Source organism: Leptonychotes weddellii, chromosome 3 (genome assembly GCF_054177405.1).
Source record: "Leptonychotes weddellii isolate Sample4059 chromosome 3, ASM5417740v2, whole genome shotgun sequence".
Taxonomy (NCBI): Eukaryota; Metazoa; Chordata; class Mammalia; order Carnivora; family Phocidae; genus Leptonychotes; species Leptonychotes weddellii.
The window spans coordinates 24063963-24085085 of NC_138371.1; the positions used below are offsets into that span (position 1 = coordinate 24063963).

Here is a 21123-nt window from a genome sequence, read left to right on the forward strand (position 1 = left end):
CTCCGTTTAACGTTTCCTCTAATACTTTTCAATGGCCGTGAGCAAGAGGGTGGAACCGGAAAACCAACCAGAACAGGTTGCCATACATTTTTGCGTTTCACGGAAATGGTGATTTAAGACAAAAGCAGAAGATTGTTTTTCCAGACTTCAAGTCACTTGGTAGTTCAGGTGCTAAGGCCACCCCAAATTAATCTCTACAAGATGTTTGCTGAAACAGTATTTGCAGATTGGATTATGTCTAGCGGTCTGAACCAATGAACACTGTGCTTGGCTAAATTGGTGACCTTAACAGATTTTTCTTTGTGTCCCCTAAAATCTTGAAAAGCTCTGGGTCCTTTTGCACATATTTAGGTTGACATTTAAAATGTCTCATCAGGGTGCCTGGGTGGCTCAGTCAGTTAAGCATCTGCCTTCAGCTCAGGTCATGATCCCAGGGTCCTGGGATGGAGCCCCACATCAGGCTCCCTGCTCAGTGGGGAGCCTGCTTCTCCCTCTCCTACTCCCCTTGCTCTCTGTCAAATAAATAAATAAAGTCTTTAAAAAAAATAAAATAAAAGGTCTCATCATAAGGTAATTTTTTTTTTGTTAATAGGAGAATATATTAAACATTCTCTACACTGAAATAAAAGGCAGATTGACTGTAATTGGAATGTGTATTTCAACAAATTTTGATGAAAGAGGTTTTAACTACCTTATTCAACAGTGCACAGCAAAATCATAAAGAAGTAACATCAAAGTTTTCCCCGCCCATGGCTTTATTGATTGTTTCTTGAAAAATTTCTTAATCTTAGCAAACTTTCTAGTTGTGTTGAATCAGCCTACAGGGTCACTAACTTAATCTGCTTTGGTGGTTCTGAAGGCTAACCACCCTAATGAGTGCTAAACCTTACCTCTAGGAGAAATCTATCAAAGACAGGAAAAGGTGGTAAGTCCTATGGGTTTGTGTGTGTGTGTGTGTGTGTTTGTTAGCGGGGGGTGGTGGTGCAAGAAGGTGATTTTACTAAAGCACAGGGACAGAACCCATGTTCAGAAAGTCCTATGGGTTTAAAGTGCCTTGATCCATCAGAAATGAGGCTTCCTTAAAACTCATGCAGTATATCAGATTCTTTCTCTGTCTTATACATCTGTCAATTCATCTGGTGATATCTGGGCTGGTCAGGGTGGGCCTTTCTTGTGGACAGTAGAGGATGATGTTTGAGATGGCAGGCATGCTCACGAAGTGTTAGTGCATATTTGCAAGTTGAGGATTTGGAGATTTATTCCTTAAAACTATCTGAGCACCAAATCCCTTTAAAAGTTTTCACATACCCCCAGATGGGCTCAAACCCCAGGGTGACAACCACTGGGTCAAAGTTAAACAGTCCCTAACAAAATTAGAAGAGATGGGTCAGTGTTCCCAACATGCCCACTATACATATCCTTAACAGTCATTAGAAAAAAGAGATATACAATATGGGTAATGGTTCAGAAAGGACTCTACCCTTCACTGTTTTGCCATTCTGACTAGAAGACCCCCTTTCTAGTCCCTTCAAGGCATCCATGTACTTGGGATTTGGGGAAAGATAAGGATTTAGAGAGAAATGCAAAAATAGGAATTTATATTCATGCAAAACAGGGTTATACAGCAAAGCCAAAGTGTTGCCAGCTCTTTTCTCTATTACCTTGTCAATTACCTAGCCGGGAAGACCTATGTCTGCCGTTAAGGCTTCTTTGGAGTTGACAGGGAAGAGTACGGCAGACAGGAAATGAAATGTCCATCGTCTTATCCCAGGGCTGAAGGACAATGGAGAGCAACTGTCCAGATAAGTATCTCTCCTACCCAGGGACCTGAGGGAATGGGCAGACACACTGAAGGGGCATTTGCCTCCAGTCTCTGACAGAAGTTCACCTCGGGGCCTTTCGATACCAACCGGAATGCCACACAAACATGGTAGGGCACATACTTAACCTGAGGAAGGCCCTACATTTGGCTTTGATAACCTACCTTTGGCTTTTGTGTGGTGTACGCAGGACCAAGAAGTAGCAGAAAGCTTGGCTGGAGAGCTTTCTGGATAGAATTGCCATAGACTGGTGTCACTGAGTATAATGCTCTAGCCAGAGGTCTTCCTAAGCTGGAGCCATATGGGACATGCAACCAGAACCTAGAGGGGTGTTTAGCACCAGCAGGAGATGAGGTGAGGTTGTCTCCCAGCAAGCACCACTGGGAGCCCGAAGACCCCAAGTCATAGCAGCCATGGGCTTTGGTTTCCACCAGCCAGGCATCTAGCAACCGGCCAGATAAAGAACATTGTCTCACAAAGGGAGGAGCCGGAGCAAACGTTGGACAAGAGACAGAATGCTGAATAAATGTAGGGGTGCCGACAATACTGACTCCAATCTTGGCCGTCCATCTTGTTCATGTCCAGTCAGTGACTTCCCTTGGCGCTACGTGTCCCAGGCCCCTTGGAGGGGAATGTAGGTCCTGACCAGAATGCTGGAAGGCTTGTTCTGAGTTTCCTTCTGGCACACAGATGCTGCCACTTTAGATAACTACCCTTACACCTCACCACCATGCTTGCTCTATAAAAGCTGTGGATTAAGGTCTGGACTTAGAAAATAGCTGCCTAGCCCTTGGATCGGTGTCTGCCCCATCTTCCCTGTCAGTAAGTTACTCTGAATACAGTTCCATATGAATGGTATGGAGTGGCTTGCTTCATTGTTCCTCCTCAAAGTGACTTCTCCATCTGGAGGATATTTTGCTGTCCTTCCTCCACCTTCCAACAACAAAGATCTTTTTTCTCTCTAACCCCACATAGTGTTTGGAGATGAAAGAAGTTGGAAGGGAGGAGAATTCCTAGAGACTAAATATTTTTAGCCAAGAGAGACTGAACACTATCCAAAGTTACTATTTATATTTTTTTATCAGTCTGAACTTAAAACTGGATTGGACACTTATTTATATTCTTTTCCTTGTCAACCAGCTGGTGGGCACTCAGGAGAAAAACCAAATCCGTCATAGACAAGAGAAAGGGATTACACAATTTCTCTGCACATAGGAGCTGTAGTGTTAAATTTTTCATTCTGCTACAGAGGCATGTGGATACCTCTTCTCTTTCTCTACCTGCTAGGAGACTGACAACAGTAAGGGAGAAAGAATAAGTTCTCCCAACACAGACATTCATGCAACCATCTATCTGGATTAAGGTGCAGTTTCAAAGAAGAGGCATTGAGCTGAGAGCCCCCAAACTGCGTATCCATTTAGGGTGTAAGGCGGAGATCCTAAAGAAACTGGTCAATTCTGGAGGGTTCAGGAAGGAGCTGTCTGGATGGTTTAAAGCAAAGATAGTTGCTATGGAAAAATACACTCACAAATACTTTCCATCTAGGGCAATATTTGCCTCTGTGTGTGTGTATGTGTGTGTGTGTGTGTGTGTATTTTAAAAGAGAGATAGGAAAAGGGAAAAATGACTAAAATGACATGTAAGTTTTCTCAACAGAAAACCAAAATTAAGAACTAACATAAGCAAGTTGTATAATGCCATAGGAAGACAGAGATGACACTGACATTGAGTGCCCACCACATGCCAAGTAGTGTGTCAGGAGGGGCTTCCCCATACAAACAATGGTGAATATAGCTGACCATGATCTACCTTCAGTCACATCATTAATGGGAATTTATTGAAAAAAATTCCCTAGGACCTTTTCCTCATGTTGCTGCTTCCTAATTGGAAATGAACATTTATAACTTACTGGAGGCGAAAACTCACCAAGTAGTTGAACAGGATGTGAGACGTCTGAGCAGGAAAGTCTCCAATATTTAAGAGAAGTTTGCGCAGCATGTACATTAACTCATCCTGAAAGAAGAAGAGAATTTCTACATCTCATTCAGTGGCCACGCTGTAGGAAATAAAATTAACTTCTTAAGAAGTGGGGGAGGCTCTTACTTTTCCCTCTTGTTAATTTCCATTATGTTTGGCATTTTAATATAGTATATGTGATACTTATTAAACAGTATTTAAACCAACTATTATACCTTCTCTTGGGAGCTAAAGTATGGAATCACTGAGCAGTAGTTAGACAAGTTTTTTTTTTTTTTTTAATAAGAATTTAGACTGTGTCTATTGGTCATAGGCAAGTCATAGGAAAGCGGTACATTTAGTCAACTCTATTTGCTATGACTTCCACGTGTGATGAAAATGTAAGGCAGACCTATCTTGAGAAGCCAGTTAACAAATGTAGTTTAATGAACTTCACAGGTCTGCTTCCTAGGTTTTGAGTCAAAGAGATAAAGCTAGGTCAAGAGAGGATAAATAGAGATGTCTGTAATTAACCTTAGCTTTCAGAAACGAAACTTAATTCTTTCAACAAATAGGACCATAACACAGAAATGAACAAATACTTTTTAATCATCAGTGTATTTTGCCATTGCTCAGAAAACTACTTTTATTTCGCATACTCTTCTTACAGGTGGCCTGCTAAATTAGATTTGAGTAATGGACAGTTTCAACATATTCTAATAATCCTACCTGCATCACAGACCACTAAGCAATCAGAATTCAGGAAATGTACCCATTACTAAGAACACTACACTGAATTTAATCTTTGTCTAAAAGACTGAAAATCTTTCAGTATCTTAGGGTCATCACTATCCTTGTACCAAACACATATGGAGACATCAGTCAATGGACCAATTTGAAAGAAAACAGCAAAGTTTAGTACTGCTCATCATTAACATTACCTAAAGCACTTATTTGCTCTGTGTCAGACATTGATGTTCAATGCATAGTTCTGTGAAGCCCACTGTTTGCTTTTGACAGTGTTCACACACATAGCTACACGGCTATACTCTAAAGAAAGAGGAATTTACTTGTCTATTGCTGATGGTCAGTTTTTCCAGAAAATGTCGAAGAACTGTTGATGGATCTTCAATCAGACAATTCCATAAGACTTGCTGGGCCACAGCACTCACTTTAGAAGAGAGAGGACATTGATCATTTGTCTTAAATAGAGATAAAGTGTTAGATACACTATTCAAACAATTTACTAAGCTTTAATTAGTCTCTCTTTTTAGCCTTAACAAGGTTCTATGAACTCTTTCTGTTGAAAGGTAGATATTTGTTCTCTTTGCCTCTTATTTCTGAACATTTTCACCTATAAAAAAAAGTAACTAAAAAGTATAGGATAGTCTTGAGATTTTAGAATTGCTTTTGTAAAGAACACATTTGTGATTTACAACAGTATATCATTCAGCCTTAAAAGAAGGAAATCCTGCCATTTGTGATAATGAAGATGGCTTTTGAGGGCATTATGTTAAAGGAAATAAATCAGACAGAAAAAGACAAATATTGTATGATCTCACACGTGGAATCTAAAATAAACCAAACTCATAGACACAGAGGCCAGACTGGTGGTTGCCAGAGGTGGGGGTGGGGTAAATGAGTGAAGGTGGTCCAAAGGTAAAAATTTCCAATTATAAGATAAATAAATATATCCTGGGGCTATAACGTACAGCCTGGTGACTACCCTTAACAATACTGCCCTGCATATTTGAAGGTCGCTAAGAGAGGAGATTTTAAAAGTTCTTATTATAAGAAAACAATTGTTACTACAGGTGATAATGGGTGTTAACTAAACTTGTTGTGGTAACGTTTCATAATATAAACATATATCAAATTATTATATTGTATGCCTAAAATTAATACAATGTTATTTTTTTTTTTTAAAGATTTTATTTATTTATTTGAGAGAGAGAGAATGAGAGACAGAGAGCAGGAGAGGGAGGAGGGTCAGAGGGAGAAGCAGACTCCCCGCTGAGCAGGAAGCCCGATGTGGGACTCGATCCCGGGACTCCAGGATCATGACCTGAGCCGAAGGCAGTCGCTTAACCAACTGAGCCACCCAGGCGCCCCTAATACAATGTTATATATCAACTGTATCTCAATTTAGAAAGAAAGAATACATTTGTGAATCTTTGTTTTGGAAATTACCCTAATATTAGGAGTGATAAGTATTTATCAAATTAAAATCATATTCCAGTGTTGGTTGTATGGAGAAATTTCTAAAGTAATCATTTGGTTTTAGGAAATATGTTTTGGTTTAGAATGCATATGAATTAGAGATGATCTTTTATTGTTCACGAGAATGCTTTAAATAGTATCTCCCTCAGTGAGATAAAGTAGTTAAGCCAGTCCCAGTTAGGCTCCCACTTCTAATGAGAATGTCTTAGGAATAAATAATTATTCCTAATGTGAAGAAAGTGCTTCTTCTTTGGGAAGAATGATTGGGCCAAGACTGCCTAGAAGTGCCCAAGCTAGGAAAGCAGGTGGGTAGAAGTGAGCGGTGGATAAGCATTGGAGGATTTTCAGTCTAAAGGGTTTAATTAGTTTAGTTTTCTAAACTAGAAATATAGGATTTAGCATGAATTTGTCATTCAGCCTATATTCTAAACAAAGGATACAAATATTTTGCTTCCGAAAACCAACCATCCAATTAAAAATATGAACTATATAAATAAATAATATTAACAAGAGGTATATAAATATAAGCTTTAGCTTTCATGTGTCTTTATAAATAATTAAAACAGGTGTGGGTTTTTCTTAGGTTGAAATTGATTGCAAAACTATCTTTGTATATTATTTTTATTCTAATTGCTGAAGTAGGGTAATTTAACACTTAAAGCATGAAAAATACAGAAAAGTAAGACTAGTTAGTCCACCAATCACAGAAACAACTCGAAACATTTTGCAGTATGTCCCTTTCATATATGTAAAATATATATTTACATATATTTTTAAATAATATGCAGAAAATATTCTTTGGTACTCCGTTTTTTACTTAGCAATATATTAAAAACTTTTAACGTTAATATTCTTCTAGAATGTTATTTCTAACATACACAGAATGCTGTCATATGGAGGTGCCATGATTAACTAATTGCTTGTTGGACATTTAAACTCTTCTCTAATATTTATTTATTTTTTTTTAAGATTCCATTTATTTATTTGACAGAGAGAGACACAGAGAGAGAGGGAACACAAGCAGGAGGAGTGGGAGAGGGAGAAGCAGGCTTCCCGTGGAGCAGCGAGCCCGATGCGGGGCTCGATCCCAGGACCCTGGATCATGACCTGAGCCGAAGGCGGACGCTTAACAACTGAGCCAACCTAGGCGCCCCCTAATACTTGTTATTTTAAATAATGTATAATGTGCAGGATCCTATATAGAACCTTATATAGTTCTCATTATTGCCCTAGGAAATGGCTAGAAGTCAAAATCTGTATCAGAGGGCTTTCACACTTTTTAAGGTATTTGACACATACTGTGAAACTTTGTTCCAGAGTACTTGTATTGAATTCCATACTTCCATCAGCAAAGTGTGAGAATGCTTTTTTCCCTGAATCTTTATCAACTACGGATATCTTCATTTAGAATAATCTTTGCATGGTAGCTGCACTTGTAGTGAGCAGAGCATAACATACGGAGAAGTTGAATCACTGTGTTGTACACCCGAAACTAAGGTAACACTGTATGTCAACTATCTCAAATAAAAAAATAAAATAATAAAATGAAAACATCTTTGCATGTTTTTAGATGAAATGTAAAATTTCATTGTTTTCTTAAACAACAATGTTGTTTACAGGTCTTATTGACCATTGGTCTGTGTATTTATATTCTTTGCCCATTTTTCTATTGGGGTTTAAAAACATCATTATTGAGCTTAAGGCTTTATAAAATAACAACATTAAAAATACTAACCTGTTGTCTATCACAAACATCACTCATCTTTACCCCTAATTTACCATTTCATTTTGCAACTACTCTTTTTATTTTTTTAGAATTTGAAATTAATTTTTTAAATTTAATTTTATTATGTTATGTTAGTCACCATACAATACGTCATTAGTTTTTGATGTAGTGTTCCATGATTCATTGTTTGTGTATAACACCCAGTGCTCCATGCAGTACGTGCCCTCCTCAATACCCATCACAGGGCTAACCCATCCCCCCACCCCCCTCCCCTCTAGAACCCTCAGTTTGTTTCTCAGAGTCCACAGTCTCTCATGGTTCGTCTCCCCCTCCGATTTCCCCCCCTTCATTTTTTCCTTCCTTCTCCTAATGTCCTCCTTGTTATTCCTTATGTTCCACAAATAAGTGAAACCATATGATACTCTCTTTAGGTAGTACGTCTGGAAAGATAATCAAGTGGGACAGATGGCATTGGTGGTGTCAAGGTAATAGCTAAGATTTCTAAGGTGGCCAGAATTCCTATTTGATTTTCATGTGGCCAAATAAATGTTTTTTGGTTCTCTGGTCATCAACAATACTCCTGGATCCAAGTATTTATTTTAAATGCAATTTCTTGGTCATAAAGGTAGTGGGACAAGGGGATGAAGACAGTAATAACGTTACTAGAGTGTACTGTAAATCCATAACTGTAATATGTACATAAAACAACTCAACATGTGACCAATAGTTAATGTCTTCAAGAGCACCCCATTATCCTCCATCAGATAACAGCTTCAGTATTTTATTAGAGCTATTGATGGTTTTACTAGTCAAACTGATACCTGCTACTCCATCTTCCCGCACCTCACCATCTTCCATTAGATGAACGATGGGGAGCACTGCTGCACAGATGCATGCTGGGAACACTGCTTGTGGAGGCTGAGGCACATGGTGGTTTGGTGTGTGTTCGGTGGTGTGTTCCTCATCTGAAGAGAAATACATAATCGGGGTGTTTTTCTCAGCATTGTCATTCTAATGCAACACCATTTCTCAGTTCAAAGCTTTCCTATTTAACGTTCTTTTGGTTATAGATATCTAGGTGTCTCAGCACCATTTGTTGAAAAGACTATTCTTTCCTTATTGGATTTTCCTGGTACCCTTTTCGAACACGAAATCAACATGAATATAATGGTTTACTTCCGGTTGTTCAATTCTATTCCATTGATTTACTGTCAATACCACACAATATTGATTACTGCTGCTTTGCAGTAAGTTTTGAAATTGGGAAATGTGAGTCTTCCAGCTTTGTTCTTCATTTTCAAGATTATTTTGACTATTCAAGTATGTCGAGCAATCACACTTTTTGGTAGGAATGTAAAATGACACAGTTACTTTTGAAAATAGCTCGGAGGTTTACCCCACCAAACTTGTACGTAACTGTTCATAGTAGTATAATTTAGAATAGCCAAAAGTGGAAACAACCCAAATGTTCACTAACTGGTGAATTAATGAACAATGCAGTATATCCATATAAGGGAACACTATCTGGTAATGAAGAACTGATACATGAAACCACATGGATGAACCTTGAAAATATGCTGAGTGGAAGCATCCAGTCACAAAAGGCCACATACTGTATGACTCCATTTATGTGAAATGTACAGAGTAAGCAAATCCATAGAAATAGAAGATAGATTATTTCTTGCCCCGGGTTGGAGAAAGTGTGGGTGAGGAACAACTGGTAATGGGTATAAGGTCTCTCTTTGGGACGATGAAAATATTCTAAAATATTTATGGTTAGAGGTGCTAACCATTGCATAATGGTTGCATAATATTGCATAATAACCAATGCATTGTATACTTCAAAAGGGTGAGTTTTATGGTACATGAATCATACCCCAATAAAATTATATCTGTTATAAAAAATATAAATGAGGCTTTGGCCCAATCCCTGTAAGTTGTGATTAATTAGCATTGGTCATTTTTGAAGTTTCCAAGGGTTATACAGCCAAGGGTTGAGGACCACTGGTTTCTGTACAACTTTTTAATGACTTTATAAATCAGGTGATGAAATTTGTATAATCATGAGCAGTGAGTCCCAGACAGTTATTCATGATTAGAGAAAACATATTTTTTAAATTCTTGGAACTGAAGGGTATCATGTCCCCTGCCCCCCGCACTCCAGAATCAGATTTCATTATAGGAGTAGCATGAACTCTGGTCTTCTTTTGATCATTAAATTATTCCAGAACAGCATCCTCAAGCATCCTACTGGGTCCTGGCCACTCATTGGAATCTCCATCCCAAGTAGATTTTAAAAACTGATGTGTGGGTCCCATTCTTAGGAATCTTGATTTGGTCTTGGGTGTGACCTGGGTATTTTTTTAAACTCCTCACTTGATTGTAATGTGTAGCCAGGGTTGAAAACCTACAGCAATAGGATTATTTGCAATGTAATTAAAATGGAGCCGATTTATAAAGGACAATTGCTGGGTAAAAAAAAAACAAAACTTTTTTTAGGGTACTACTCAATCTAATATTTATTTTTTGAACTTCAAGTCCTGAAACAAGTTATTTAATGAAGACAGTGAAGTGTAATAAGAATACTAACTGGCAAATGTTTCAAAACACACATGAGTCATGAGGAATAAATAACACATTTCTAAGAGGACACACCTTCAGCACTAACAGCTGAACGCACAGACCAGACTGACCCTCGGCGGAAGGAGTAATTCCTGTGGGAAGTGCTGGAGGTACAGGACGGACTCACAGACAGTCGACGGGATGCCAGATTGGTGACTTCTTCTACTGGCAAAGAAAATGGGGAATGTGACCTTTGGTTTTGTAACGAAGTTGTCATCATCACAACTATAGCTGTACTTACATCACCAGTATATACTGTGCTCAAAGCGTAAGGCTTAAGTAATTTAGAGTGTACTTAATGAATGGAAAAAATCTTTTAGAAACACAGCCAGAAAATTCTCACAGATTCCACAAAAGCAGGGCAGAGAATCCCCGAATTAGAATGGTTCGTAAATTATTCCTGATGCCAACCAACAAATTGGATGCATTTGTGAAGGTTGATAGTTAATGGACTAACCCCATTTTTAATGATGAAAGATTGACTGCATTTACTTTAATACACACTCTGGATTTAGCTGTTCTCTGAATCATAATCACTGCTTGGTCCATTATCATATTGGTTCATTCAATGTGACTAACTCCCTCCTCTAGAAACAGGCCAACTCCAAAAATGAAGAACACAACAACTTTCCTCTTTCTTTCGCTAGTGTCAGGAGGTGAGAGAGAGACAGAGGGCACATATAACCTCATGTCACATAAAACCGTACTGTTTATTCCAAAGCTAGTCCTTTCCATTTCCTGTAACTTAGCCCCCCAGGAAGTCCCATGTGTAGGGGGCACCTTCTTCTTCTGGCTCTGAGCTGGGCGTGCAGGTGGGCTCATAGCAAGCCTCCTGGGTGATGGGGATGGCGGTGATGAGGCTGGCTTCTCTACCAAGACGTTTCTTCTCTTCCTCCTGTTGCAAGTTCTTTAAGATGTGCTCTGCTCTCTGATGGGAGCGGGACACAGCCCGGGCTGAAAAGGATTTCTATGGAGACACGAAGACCAATTTATTTTGTAGAAACTGCTCTACAAGGTCACAGCCATAAAGAGTATTGCCATAGAATTACACAAATGTGGCACTTTGTCCTCAGAAAATGGAAGGGCACCCATGATTTAGTTTCATGGCCATTTGTTCGTTTTTCTGCCAGGTTTCCAGGTTGTGTGTAACTAAGCTATTCATTTTCATTCAATCAGAATAATTCTTCAAGAATATCTGTAAGTTTTGGGATTTCAACTTTAGAATTTGGGGTGATATCAATGACCCAGTCTTTAAACATTCAAATCAGATAAAGAATTTTAATATTCTATTCCTTTCCACAACTTTTTGAAATGGTTTTAAATAAAGGACATTTATTTCATAGGTTAATAAAAGAGAGAACCACAGAGAGGAGGAGGAATGGGATCTCTCACATAAACCAATTAGTTATATGATTTATTTCATTTTTGTATCTCAAGTGTCTACCACACCGTAAATACTTAATTATTGTAGATAAATAGAATGGCACACTGCAAATACATAACAATATTTGTAGAAACAAAGTGAATAGAAATTATGAGAGTTGATAGGGTTACTGAGGTTGAATACAGGATCTTTACATAAGACTAAAGGTTTCCTATGCTGAATGGCACAGTAGCAATTAAGGGCATTAGATGAGCCACGTGGCAATTTATTTGCATGCCAGGGGTTAAGCTGATTTATTATATTAAGGTAAGGTAAGAATTGTGGAATGAGAGAAAGAAAACTGGATACAGCATCAGGGGTCTTGGTTTCAAATTCCTTGCGAACTTGGGATAGAGAATGTACTTGGCTCAAATGAATCCATTGTCTGTACAGGAGACAAATCAAAGATCCTTATGCCAGTGATTCAGAAGCTGAATTTATGTTATAAACATTTTCACAAGTCAAGAGCTCAAACAGTTCTCCAAAGAAATGCCTAGCAAAAGTGTGATGTGTAAAAATGTTCAACCTAACTTCATATATCCAAGTGACTTTTTAAAGAATCACAATGGCTTTGTTTTTCGCCACTCAAAGTGGCATTAAAAAAAATAATACTAGCTAATTTGAATAAATATGGCACACTTTCCTGTTCTATTGTATATGGGTAAAATGGTAAAATCTTCCTGGGGCTATTTTGGGTGGTGTATCAAAAAATCTTTAATATTTATATACCAATTGCCCTAAATTCAATGGGAATTTGTGCAAGAAGATAGTCATGGATTTGGGCCAAAGAACACATCTATGTTCTTTTCCTTTTATTGATTTTCCATATTTTCTACATTATTCTTGTAATTCAGAAAATTCAACAAGAGAAAAAGTCCTATTTTGCACTCATTTTTTGCAAAAGGCACACATTCTTGGTTCTTCTTTATGAATGGACAGTGTTTCTAAACTTAACTGCTTATGAATTATATTACATGCAGCACTGATATATTAGAGTACACAAGATCTGAGGTCTCGGAGTGATATCTGTGATGATGATACTAATGATCAACAAAATGAAGAATAGACCAAAGTCCCAACAAGGAAATAAGTGCTGCCAACTCAGTTCTTTTTCTTATTCACCCAGGGTCAACCTCATTACCTTTTGGGTAGCTTAGGTATTACAGGTTAGACGAATATCTTTGTTTTATAATAACTAGAGACAAAAGTGCTACCCTTGGCCAAGAAATCAATGGCTAATGCTTTTAATAGTTGTAAAAGGTGGCTGCTACTGTGACCATAGAACAAAACTGTGTTGGCTTGGAGGTCTGCAAATGCTCACTACTGGATATTAGTTCCTTCTATTCTATTCACAAGAACAAAGACCTCTCATGGCTTATTTTCTGTGTTATGACATTCTTCTGACAAGAATGAACAAATTGTCTCATGCACTCATTGTCCTTCTCTCTTACATGGATACCACAGAGCCTGAAGAGATGAGAAAGAAAGTGCCTGTTACTCACAGACTGGTCTTCATTAATGGGGTCCTGGACACTCCCGCTGCACTGAGGGACCCAAGGGGGGTCAAACATTGGGACAGATGGCATTCCAAGCACTGGTGAGGGCAGGGTGAAGTTTATACTGGGAGGCGGGATCTGTTAGTTGATATCAGAAGAATGAGGTAAGATGGAAAATAAGCTAGAATGAGTCTGAAGTATAATTATGAAATCATCTTATAGAGTACATGATGTTACAAAGCACAGGATGAACGTCTCTGGGTCTCAGTTTACTCATTAAAAAAATGAAGGGTTTCAACTATATGATCTCTATTTGTGTTAATTATCCCATCCTCCAAAAAATATCTGTATAAATAAAACAAAGTACCTGAAAGATTATACCCCAACCTTTTGTGGGCATACCTCTGGGATAGCTTATAGAAATTTGATTTTCTTGCTCTACCACTCTTTTTTACTTCAATATTTTTTAAAACAAGAATTCATTTGTATATGAGGTAGTTTTACTTATATAATCACAGAGGGGAAAGAAAAAGAAGCATCTCTTAGGCTATACACTGTAGATTTGAGGCTCAAGGATTTAAAGAAGCCTTGGGTTGGGTTTGCAAATCTAATTCCTATGGCAGAAATATCCCTCACCTTAAAAATCTGCTGTGCTCCTTCCTCCATCCGGGGCCAGACCTGGTAGCGAAACCTCCAGAGTGTGTGGAACTTGAGAACGGCGTTCAGCCTCTGTACTGTCTCTGGGTGGTGGAACTCGGACATCAACATGTCAGACACAGCCTCAGGGACTTTCACCGCACACAGCAGGAACATGGCAGCTAGAGACAGCCAACAAATCATCAGCTACACATCTTTTAATTTTGCTTGGTCCTGGGGGATGGGGAGAAGCAGGGACTTGTTCCTGTCTCCTGAAAATGACTCCTGAGCTAAGGGAGCCAGGCCACCAGCACTGGTGAGAGCAAATCTTCTTTCAGTCACTGAAAACCAAACATGATCCTTTGTGCCATCCACAATCTTCCAGTATCTGGTGAAGGCAACGGCAACATGATATTTCCGTAGAATACCTCATTCCAAGCAAAGCTTCCTTTGGCTCAGAGTGAAAAGTGAATGTGAGAGGAAGCAAATGAAAAAAGGAAATGATATACTGAAATATCCTTTTTAGGAAATGATAAGAATCATGTCATAGTCATCCTGGGACAGTGCACAAAAATGTCCATTAAAAACTGTCCCAGTTACATTATATTAAAAATAAAATCCACATTGTAGACTGTATTAGAAACCTCCACCCTTCTGAGAGATAGAAGAGATCGAGAAGCCAAAAGAGATTTCATGAATCATGACACCATTGCTGTTTTTTAATTTCGGGAAAAGTCAAATATCAGTAAGAGAAAGGTCAAGTGCCACAACAAGTTACAAAGTTAATGAATAATGGGGCAGAAAAATACACTCTGTAGCATAGATGGATGAGCTAGTGTCAGTCATAAAAACATAATTTAAAATTCTCTTGTACTTTTTCCTGGATCATCAAAACATACTCAGACAATTGTGTTAGGACAGCTGGGGTTGAGTGTCAGCTCTGAAACCTCTCTGCTCTGTGCTCCCGGGAGAGCGTCTCCACCTCTCTCAGCCTCTGTTTCTTTAGGGGCAGAATGTCAATGATGATGATGATGATACTTGTCTCCAAATTTGTTGTTAGAATAAGATAAAATAATGTATGAGAAAGAGCTCTGTGACGTGAAGAGTATTACACGCTTCTAAAGCATGTCTTATTTTCTAGAGGCAATGTGGCATATGGGAGGGACATCGCTGTGTGCAGTCAGAAGACCTGGATTTGGTGTCCCGGCCCCGCTGCTTCTGATCTGTGTGCACTCGCATAAGTCCCTTCAACCCTCTGAGTTGCAGTTTGCTCACGTATAAAATGGTTGTTACGGGGATCAAGTAAGAGCACCTGTGTGCTATGGTTCTATAAGAAATGTTAGCTCTTGTGACCATTAGTGTTTGATAAGCCTTTTCTTTATCCGACTAGTTCCTTAAATTTCCACTCTTTCTCCCTTCTTTTCTTTTCTTTAAAGCGTGCTCTGTTCTGTCTCAATTTTTAAACACCACGGTCTCTCTTTACATCATTGCAAGTTGGAGTTTTATCCACCTCATTCCTAGCACCGAAGCAGTTTTCTTATAATGCTCACTAATCAGTAGATCCAGTGGTACTTTTTATAGCATTTGTGTCCTTTTCATTTTTAACACTTTCATGACCATCTCCTTGAAGAGCTATCCTTTGCTTGCATGGTTTGAGGTTGAGCTCTTCTACTTTTTTTTTTTTTAAGATTTTATTTTATTTATTTGAGAGAGAGAGAATGAGAGACAGAGAGCATGAGAGGGAGGAAGGTCAGAGGGAGAAGCAGACTCCCTGCCAAGCAGGGAGCCCGATGCGGGACTCGATCCAGGGACTCCAGGATCATGACCTGAGCCGAAGGCAGTCGCTTAACCAATTGAGCCACCCAGGCGCCCCGAGCTCTTCTACTTTTCTGGTCATTTCCCAGGGTATGCTGTTGGCTGCCTGTCCTCTGAAGGTATGGAAGACCAATGGCTTAGTACCCATCTTTCTGCTCTTTATTCCATAGATTCTTCCTCCAGAAATCCCATCCGTGCTCACTGTTTCAGCTGCCACAAAGATCAGATTTTTTCCCAAGCTTACCTCTACCTTTGCCCTTTTTTCATTAGCTTTAATGTCATGTCACCAACTTTACATCTCCTAACCATGTAAAACCGAACTGCTTTACTCATTGCTGCCATATTCAATGCATACTGTATATACAACACTACTCTTTTTTCTAGAACCCATGAGTGGTTTTCCACAGTTCAGTGGAAAGTCCATACTCCTATGAGTGTCATTCAAGGGCTGTTACAAACTGAGTCCCACTCACTTGTCTAATACCATGGACTGGGGACCCCTTTACAAAAGCCACCCCAGTCTCAATTCTTCCTCAGGCTTTCCAAATAAGCCCCGTGCATTTCCACACCCCACGTGGCTTTGCATACACCATCCTCTTCCTTCTAGCTTTCCTTAAAGCCCAGTCTACCTGTTCATATCTTCCATGGAAGTTTCCATATGTCTCATATTTGAGGAGCGTGCCTTTCCCTGTACTCTCTCTCTCAGAAACATGTGGTAGAGAAGAAAAATCCAAGCTTTAATGCAAACAGAAATATTTTACAAAGACATTTGTTGCAATGTAGTATAAAAAGCCGTTAATAAACCAAAATTTCCATTAGTAGTCCAGGTTAAATAAATTGTTATGACCATTCAATGAAATATTTGGTAGGCATTAAAAAGAATGAGGTGAATCTTCCAGCTAATGCGAAAAAATGGTCTCCTAGGGAATGCTTCTAACCACTTCTCATTTGGGGCTGCCTCATTTGAATTGGTTTTTGCTCAAATAAACTCTTCAAATTTTTAGTGTACCTCAGTGTATCTTTAACAGTTCTGGTGTCATGAGAGGGAACCGAAGGAGACCCCGATGGCCCCCAGGAGCAAGGAACAACCAGGTATAGGTACCTATGGAGCCCCTGACATTGCAGACTTTATTTTAACAACTTCTTTTTTTTTTCTGAGAGAGAGACAGAGGAGGAGCCGGGGAGAAGCAGAGGGAGAGGGAGAGAGAGTCTTAAGCTGGGTGTGGAGCCCAACCTTGGAGATGGATCTCACGACCCTGAGATCATGATCTGAGCTGAAACCAAGAACCAGACACTTAACTGACGAAGTGACCCAGGCGTGCCAGCGTTTCTATTTCCATACTGGGTCTGAAAACTGGCCAGAATTAGCCTGGGTCAAACTGGCTTCTGAGAACTGATTCAAATTTAGAAATTGGGCTGGGTCTGGGGTCAGACTGGGTCTGAACTAAACCAGACTGGTCCAATATGAGGCCTCAGGTGAATAAAATTTTATTTTAAGGCTGAACAAGTAGGTTCACCTTATCAAAGGTAATGACAGTAGCCCCAGTGGATAACTTTTAACGATTTTAGAGAAGCTTATCCATTTATGAAGTGCCCTAGAGAGAAAGCGGTCTCAGCCAGGCACTCACTATACTTGGGGGTAGCTCTGGGTTTTGGGAGGGAAATATCTTTTGCATCATCTCTGCCTCCTCATGTGTCCACGGCGTTGTGCAATACTGCCAGAAATATTTACTGTCTGTCCCGGATGAAACCTGACAAGTTATTCAAAAGGATTTATTTTTAAGTAGCTCTATGGTCAGAAGTTGGCCAAATTGGAAACTGATATTCAGAGCCTGATAGGAACTTTTGTTTTTAATGCCTCCTCTCCTAAGGCAAAATGAAGCTATGTGCTCTGAGGGAAAGTAAAACATTCTGAAGCCATTGAGGAAGGATTTACTAAAACATTCCAAAGAAATAGCTGTAAATCTAGAACCTGGGAATCTTTTGATTTCCATCTTAGTTGAAGATCTTCTCTGGGATATAAAGAAGTGATTTGAGGATAATGTAGCTGGATGGCTGGGTAAGCATCTTGACATTTAAATTATATCCCAGTCCTTTGAGGAATTACCAACTGTACCTAACAAATCGAGTCTTTACAAAAACAGAAATGCAGCCCTAGAAAAATTCAAAGCCCAACTATCCTTTTTTTACCAATCTCCAAACCCCTATTCATCTGAAAAGGCTTTCAGATATTGTGAAAAATATGGATTTAGGAAACAAAAGCCCTTCTTGAAGAAACTTACATCCCTTCTCTATGCCTTTGAGATGTGAGTGTTGTATCTGATTTTTCCCTTGAAATGCAAATTCAGGGAGGTAATTCTTTTTTTTTTTTTAAAGATTTTATTTATTTATTTGAGAGAGAGAGAATGAGAGAGAGCACATGAGAGGGGGGAGGGTCAGAGGGAGAAGCAGACTCCCTGCCGAGCAGGGAGCCGGATGCGGGACTCGATCCAGGGACTCCAGGATCATGACCTGAGCCGAAGGCAGTCGCTTAACCAACTGAGCCACCCAGGCGCCCCTCAGGGAGGTAATTCTTATCAGGAAAGTATATAATGGGCCACTCCTCCTGACCCCAGTGCAGATCATTCTGCCCCTGGGTCCTGTCCCTGTGCTTTAATAAAACCACCTCTTTGCACCAAAGATGTCTCAAGAATTCTTCCTTGGCTGTTGGCTTCAAACCCTAATGTCTTTCCTACATCAATGTGATCTAGAATAATCTTTGATAAATAAAAACTAGTTTAAGTTTGTTGATTTAATTAAAACAATACTATCAAAGTTATCAGCATTATATAATACTCTTATTCTAATAGGTTTACTAAAAGCCAGATGAACTCACGTTATCTCTGTTGTAGAATTTATCAGCAAGAAAGAGAACTTAAAATGATGAACTGTTCTGTGTCTTAAGAAATTTTCATGGGTAAACATTATTGTTAAGAATTAGTAGATGTAAGATTTACTATGAGGAAGAATATACTTCTAGAAATTGTGAAATGTATTAATAAATTTGCCAATCCACAGAATGCTACTATCACAGTCCACAACTGCTTACTTCTTAGTTATCACTAGGAATAAAGGATTCTAAGGGTTAAGAACCCTAATCAATATATGTAACTAAAACTTAGAAATAATAAGGATGAAAAATAGGTAAGCAAAGTAAAATGACCCCTTGTTCCAGAATGAGGAAGATTAAAAAACGTAGAACAAAATCTGAATGGGTATGAAAAAAATTGTAGAAAATTTGTAGAAAAGGAATCTTGGAAAGTAAATATGACATGTGGTTAAGCTGACTGAAGTTGGAATGGATGTATTTAAGTTTTTAAATAATGAGTTTTAATATTAAAAACACACTGATAAAAAAGTTAGAATTTGGTTTTGTCTCGGCTGAAAAACCAAACTTTTCTTGGACTATCGGTCTGCTTTTCATAAAAGATTGTGAAAAGTGTCTTTTGTTTTTTTTTTTACCTTTTGAGTAATCTACCTGGAAAGCAAAGGTTTTGTGTCATACCAAAATAATTTACTGTGCTTCATGTTGTCTTTATCAGGTCTTTGATCACTTAAGAAAACCCATTTTTTTTTTTAAGAGCGAGAAAGAGAGAGAGGAAGGGGGGTGGGGAGAGGGATAGAGAGAATCTTAAATAAGCTCTCCACCCAGTGCAGAGCCCCACATGGGGCTCCATCTCATGACCCTGAGATCATGACCTGAGCTGAAATCAAGTCAGATACTTAACCCACTGAGCCACCCAGGTTCCCCTATATTTGCCTTTAAAATCTATTTTGGCTTTAGTTAAGTAGATAATTAAGTATTATTTCATAGTGATCTGAGATCCTATTTACTCAAATGTTCAAGCCTTTTGACATTTTGGCAGCCACCCAAAATCAAATTCTAAATGAAGTCTCTTTGATTTCAAAGTAACTTTGAGTTTTCCCAGAGGGTCCCTAGAAAACCTCAAAGAATTTGTCTCTCACCTTGTAAGAGAGATGTTAAACTAGGTTTATTTGGTATGTTAAATTATGTGGAAGCACTGTCAAGTAAGAATTGACAATAAACTTCTGAAGTTATAGGTGTATGGAAATATATTACTAATATAGGTATTTCAGAAATCGTTCCTATTTTCTAGGAAGTTGTCAATACTCTCATCCAATTATTATCCTAAATTATTGTGTACCAAAGATATAACTGCATTTCTTTATCAAATGAACTCTCATCAGATCTTTAATCATGGCTACTTTTTTAAAGGTCTTTTTGTTATTTACAGACAGTTACTGTTTTACTCTGATGCTTTTATGAAAGTGCTTCATCTTCAGAAAGATTCATGGTAATATCATAAAATTGAACTGGTTAAGAATTTCCAGCACTAGGGCGCCTGGGTGGCTCAGTTGGTTAAGCGACTGCCTTCGGCTCAGGTCACAATCCTGGAGTCCCAGGATCGAGTCCCGCATCGGGCTCCCTGCTGAGCGGGGAGTCTGCCTCTCCCTCTGACCCTCCCCCTTCTCATGTGCTCTCTCTCTCTCAAATAAATAAATAAAAAAAAAATCTTTAAAAAAAAAAAAGAATTTCCAGCACTAATGGAAAAAACAATTCAAGTAGAACAAGAATTAATGATATGAGACTGAGTGGACTAATGAGGGTGATTATAATTTTTTTAACCCTTTTTCTTTGAAACATTGCTGGTTCCTTAATGTTTTCTTTTTCCAGATTTAAAGGAATGTTTTTTCTCTTTTCTCTTAAGCTATCTATGACTTACAGTAATTTTATAAAGTATATTGCTATAAGTAAAATGGAAACATTTACTTTTTCTCCTTACTGATTCCTCCAGAATTCAGAAATTCATTCAGTATTCTTTTTTTTAAAATTCTTTTTTTTTTTAAAGATTTTATTTATTTATTTGAGAGAGAGAGAATGAGAGAGAGCACATGAGAGGGGGGAGGGCCAGAGGGAGAAGCAGACTCCCTGCCGAGCAGGGAGCCCGATGCGGGACTTGATCCAGGGACTCCAGGATCATGACCTGAGCCGAAGGCAGTCGCTTAACCAACTGAGCCACCCAGGCGCCCCATTCAGTATTCTTATTTTCATGACAACATAATTATTTGCATAAGTTCAATAAGAACCTGTTTTCAAATAACAGGGCGCAACTGGAAACATTGGTTTTATTACCAAGGTTTGACTGGAATGTTGTATTTGAGAAGATGCATAAAATCAGATATGACCAGACACTTTTAAGGGACTAAGGTTGACTTTATGGTGCCAATAAAAACTCATTGGAAAAATTGGCCTGGTATATTGCTTACAGGATTCCCTGCAGCCTTACCAGGTGGGTAAGGAAGGCCATCTCCTGGCAGGCCCAGGAAACTCAAGATATCCTGAGGACC

At 38.8% G+C, this 21123-nt stretch overlaps 1 protein-coding gene across 12 annotated transcripts in view; it reads right to left on the reverse strand.

The window, feature by feature from the left end:
* Positions 1 to 21123, reverse strand: part of UNC80 (unc-80 subunit of NALCN channel complex) — a 223590-nt gene that overhangs the window by 63336 nt on the left and 139131 nt on the right. For 11 of the 12 annotated variants that reach the window (XM_081813703.1, XM_081813705.1, XM_081813699.1 and 8 more), the window contains 7 exons: positions 13900 to 14081; positions 13270 to 13401; positions 11125 to 11311; positions 10378 to 10509; positions 8544 to 8687; positions 4847 to 4947; positions 3747 to 3833 (listed from right to left, as the gene is read on the reverse strand). In XM_081813703.1, the coding sequence (XP_081669829.1) occupies positions 3747 to 3833; positions 4847 to 4947; positions 8544 to 8687; positions 10378 to 10509; positions 11125 to 11311; positions 13270 to 13401; positions 13900 to 14081 (965 nt within the window). The remainder of the gene's footprint in view (positions 1 to 3746; positions 3834 to 4846; positions 4948 to 8543; positions 8688 to 10377; positions 10510 to 11124; positions 11312 to 13269; positions 13402 to 13899; positions 14082 to 21123) is intronic. The other variant, XM_081813695.1, reaches the window with a different exon arrangement.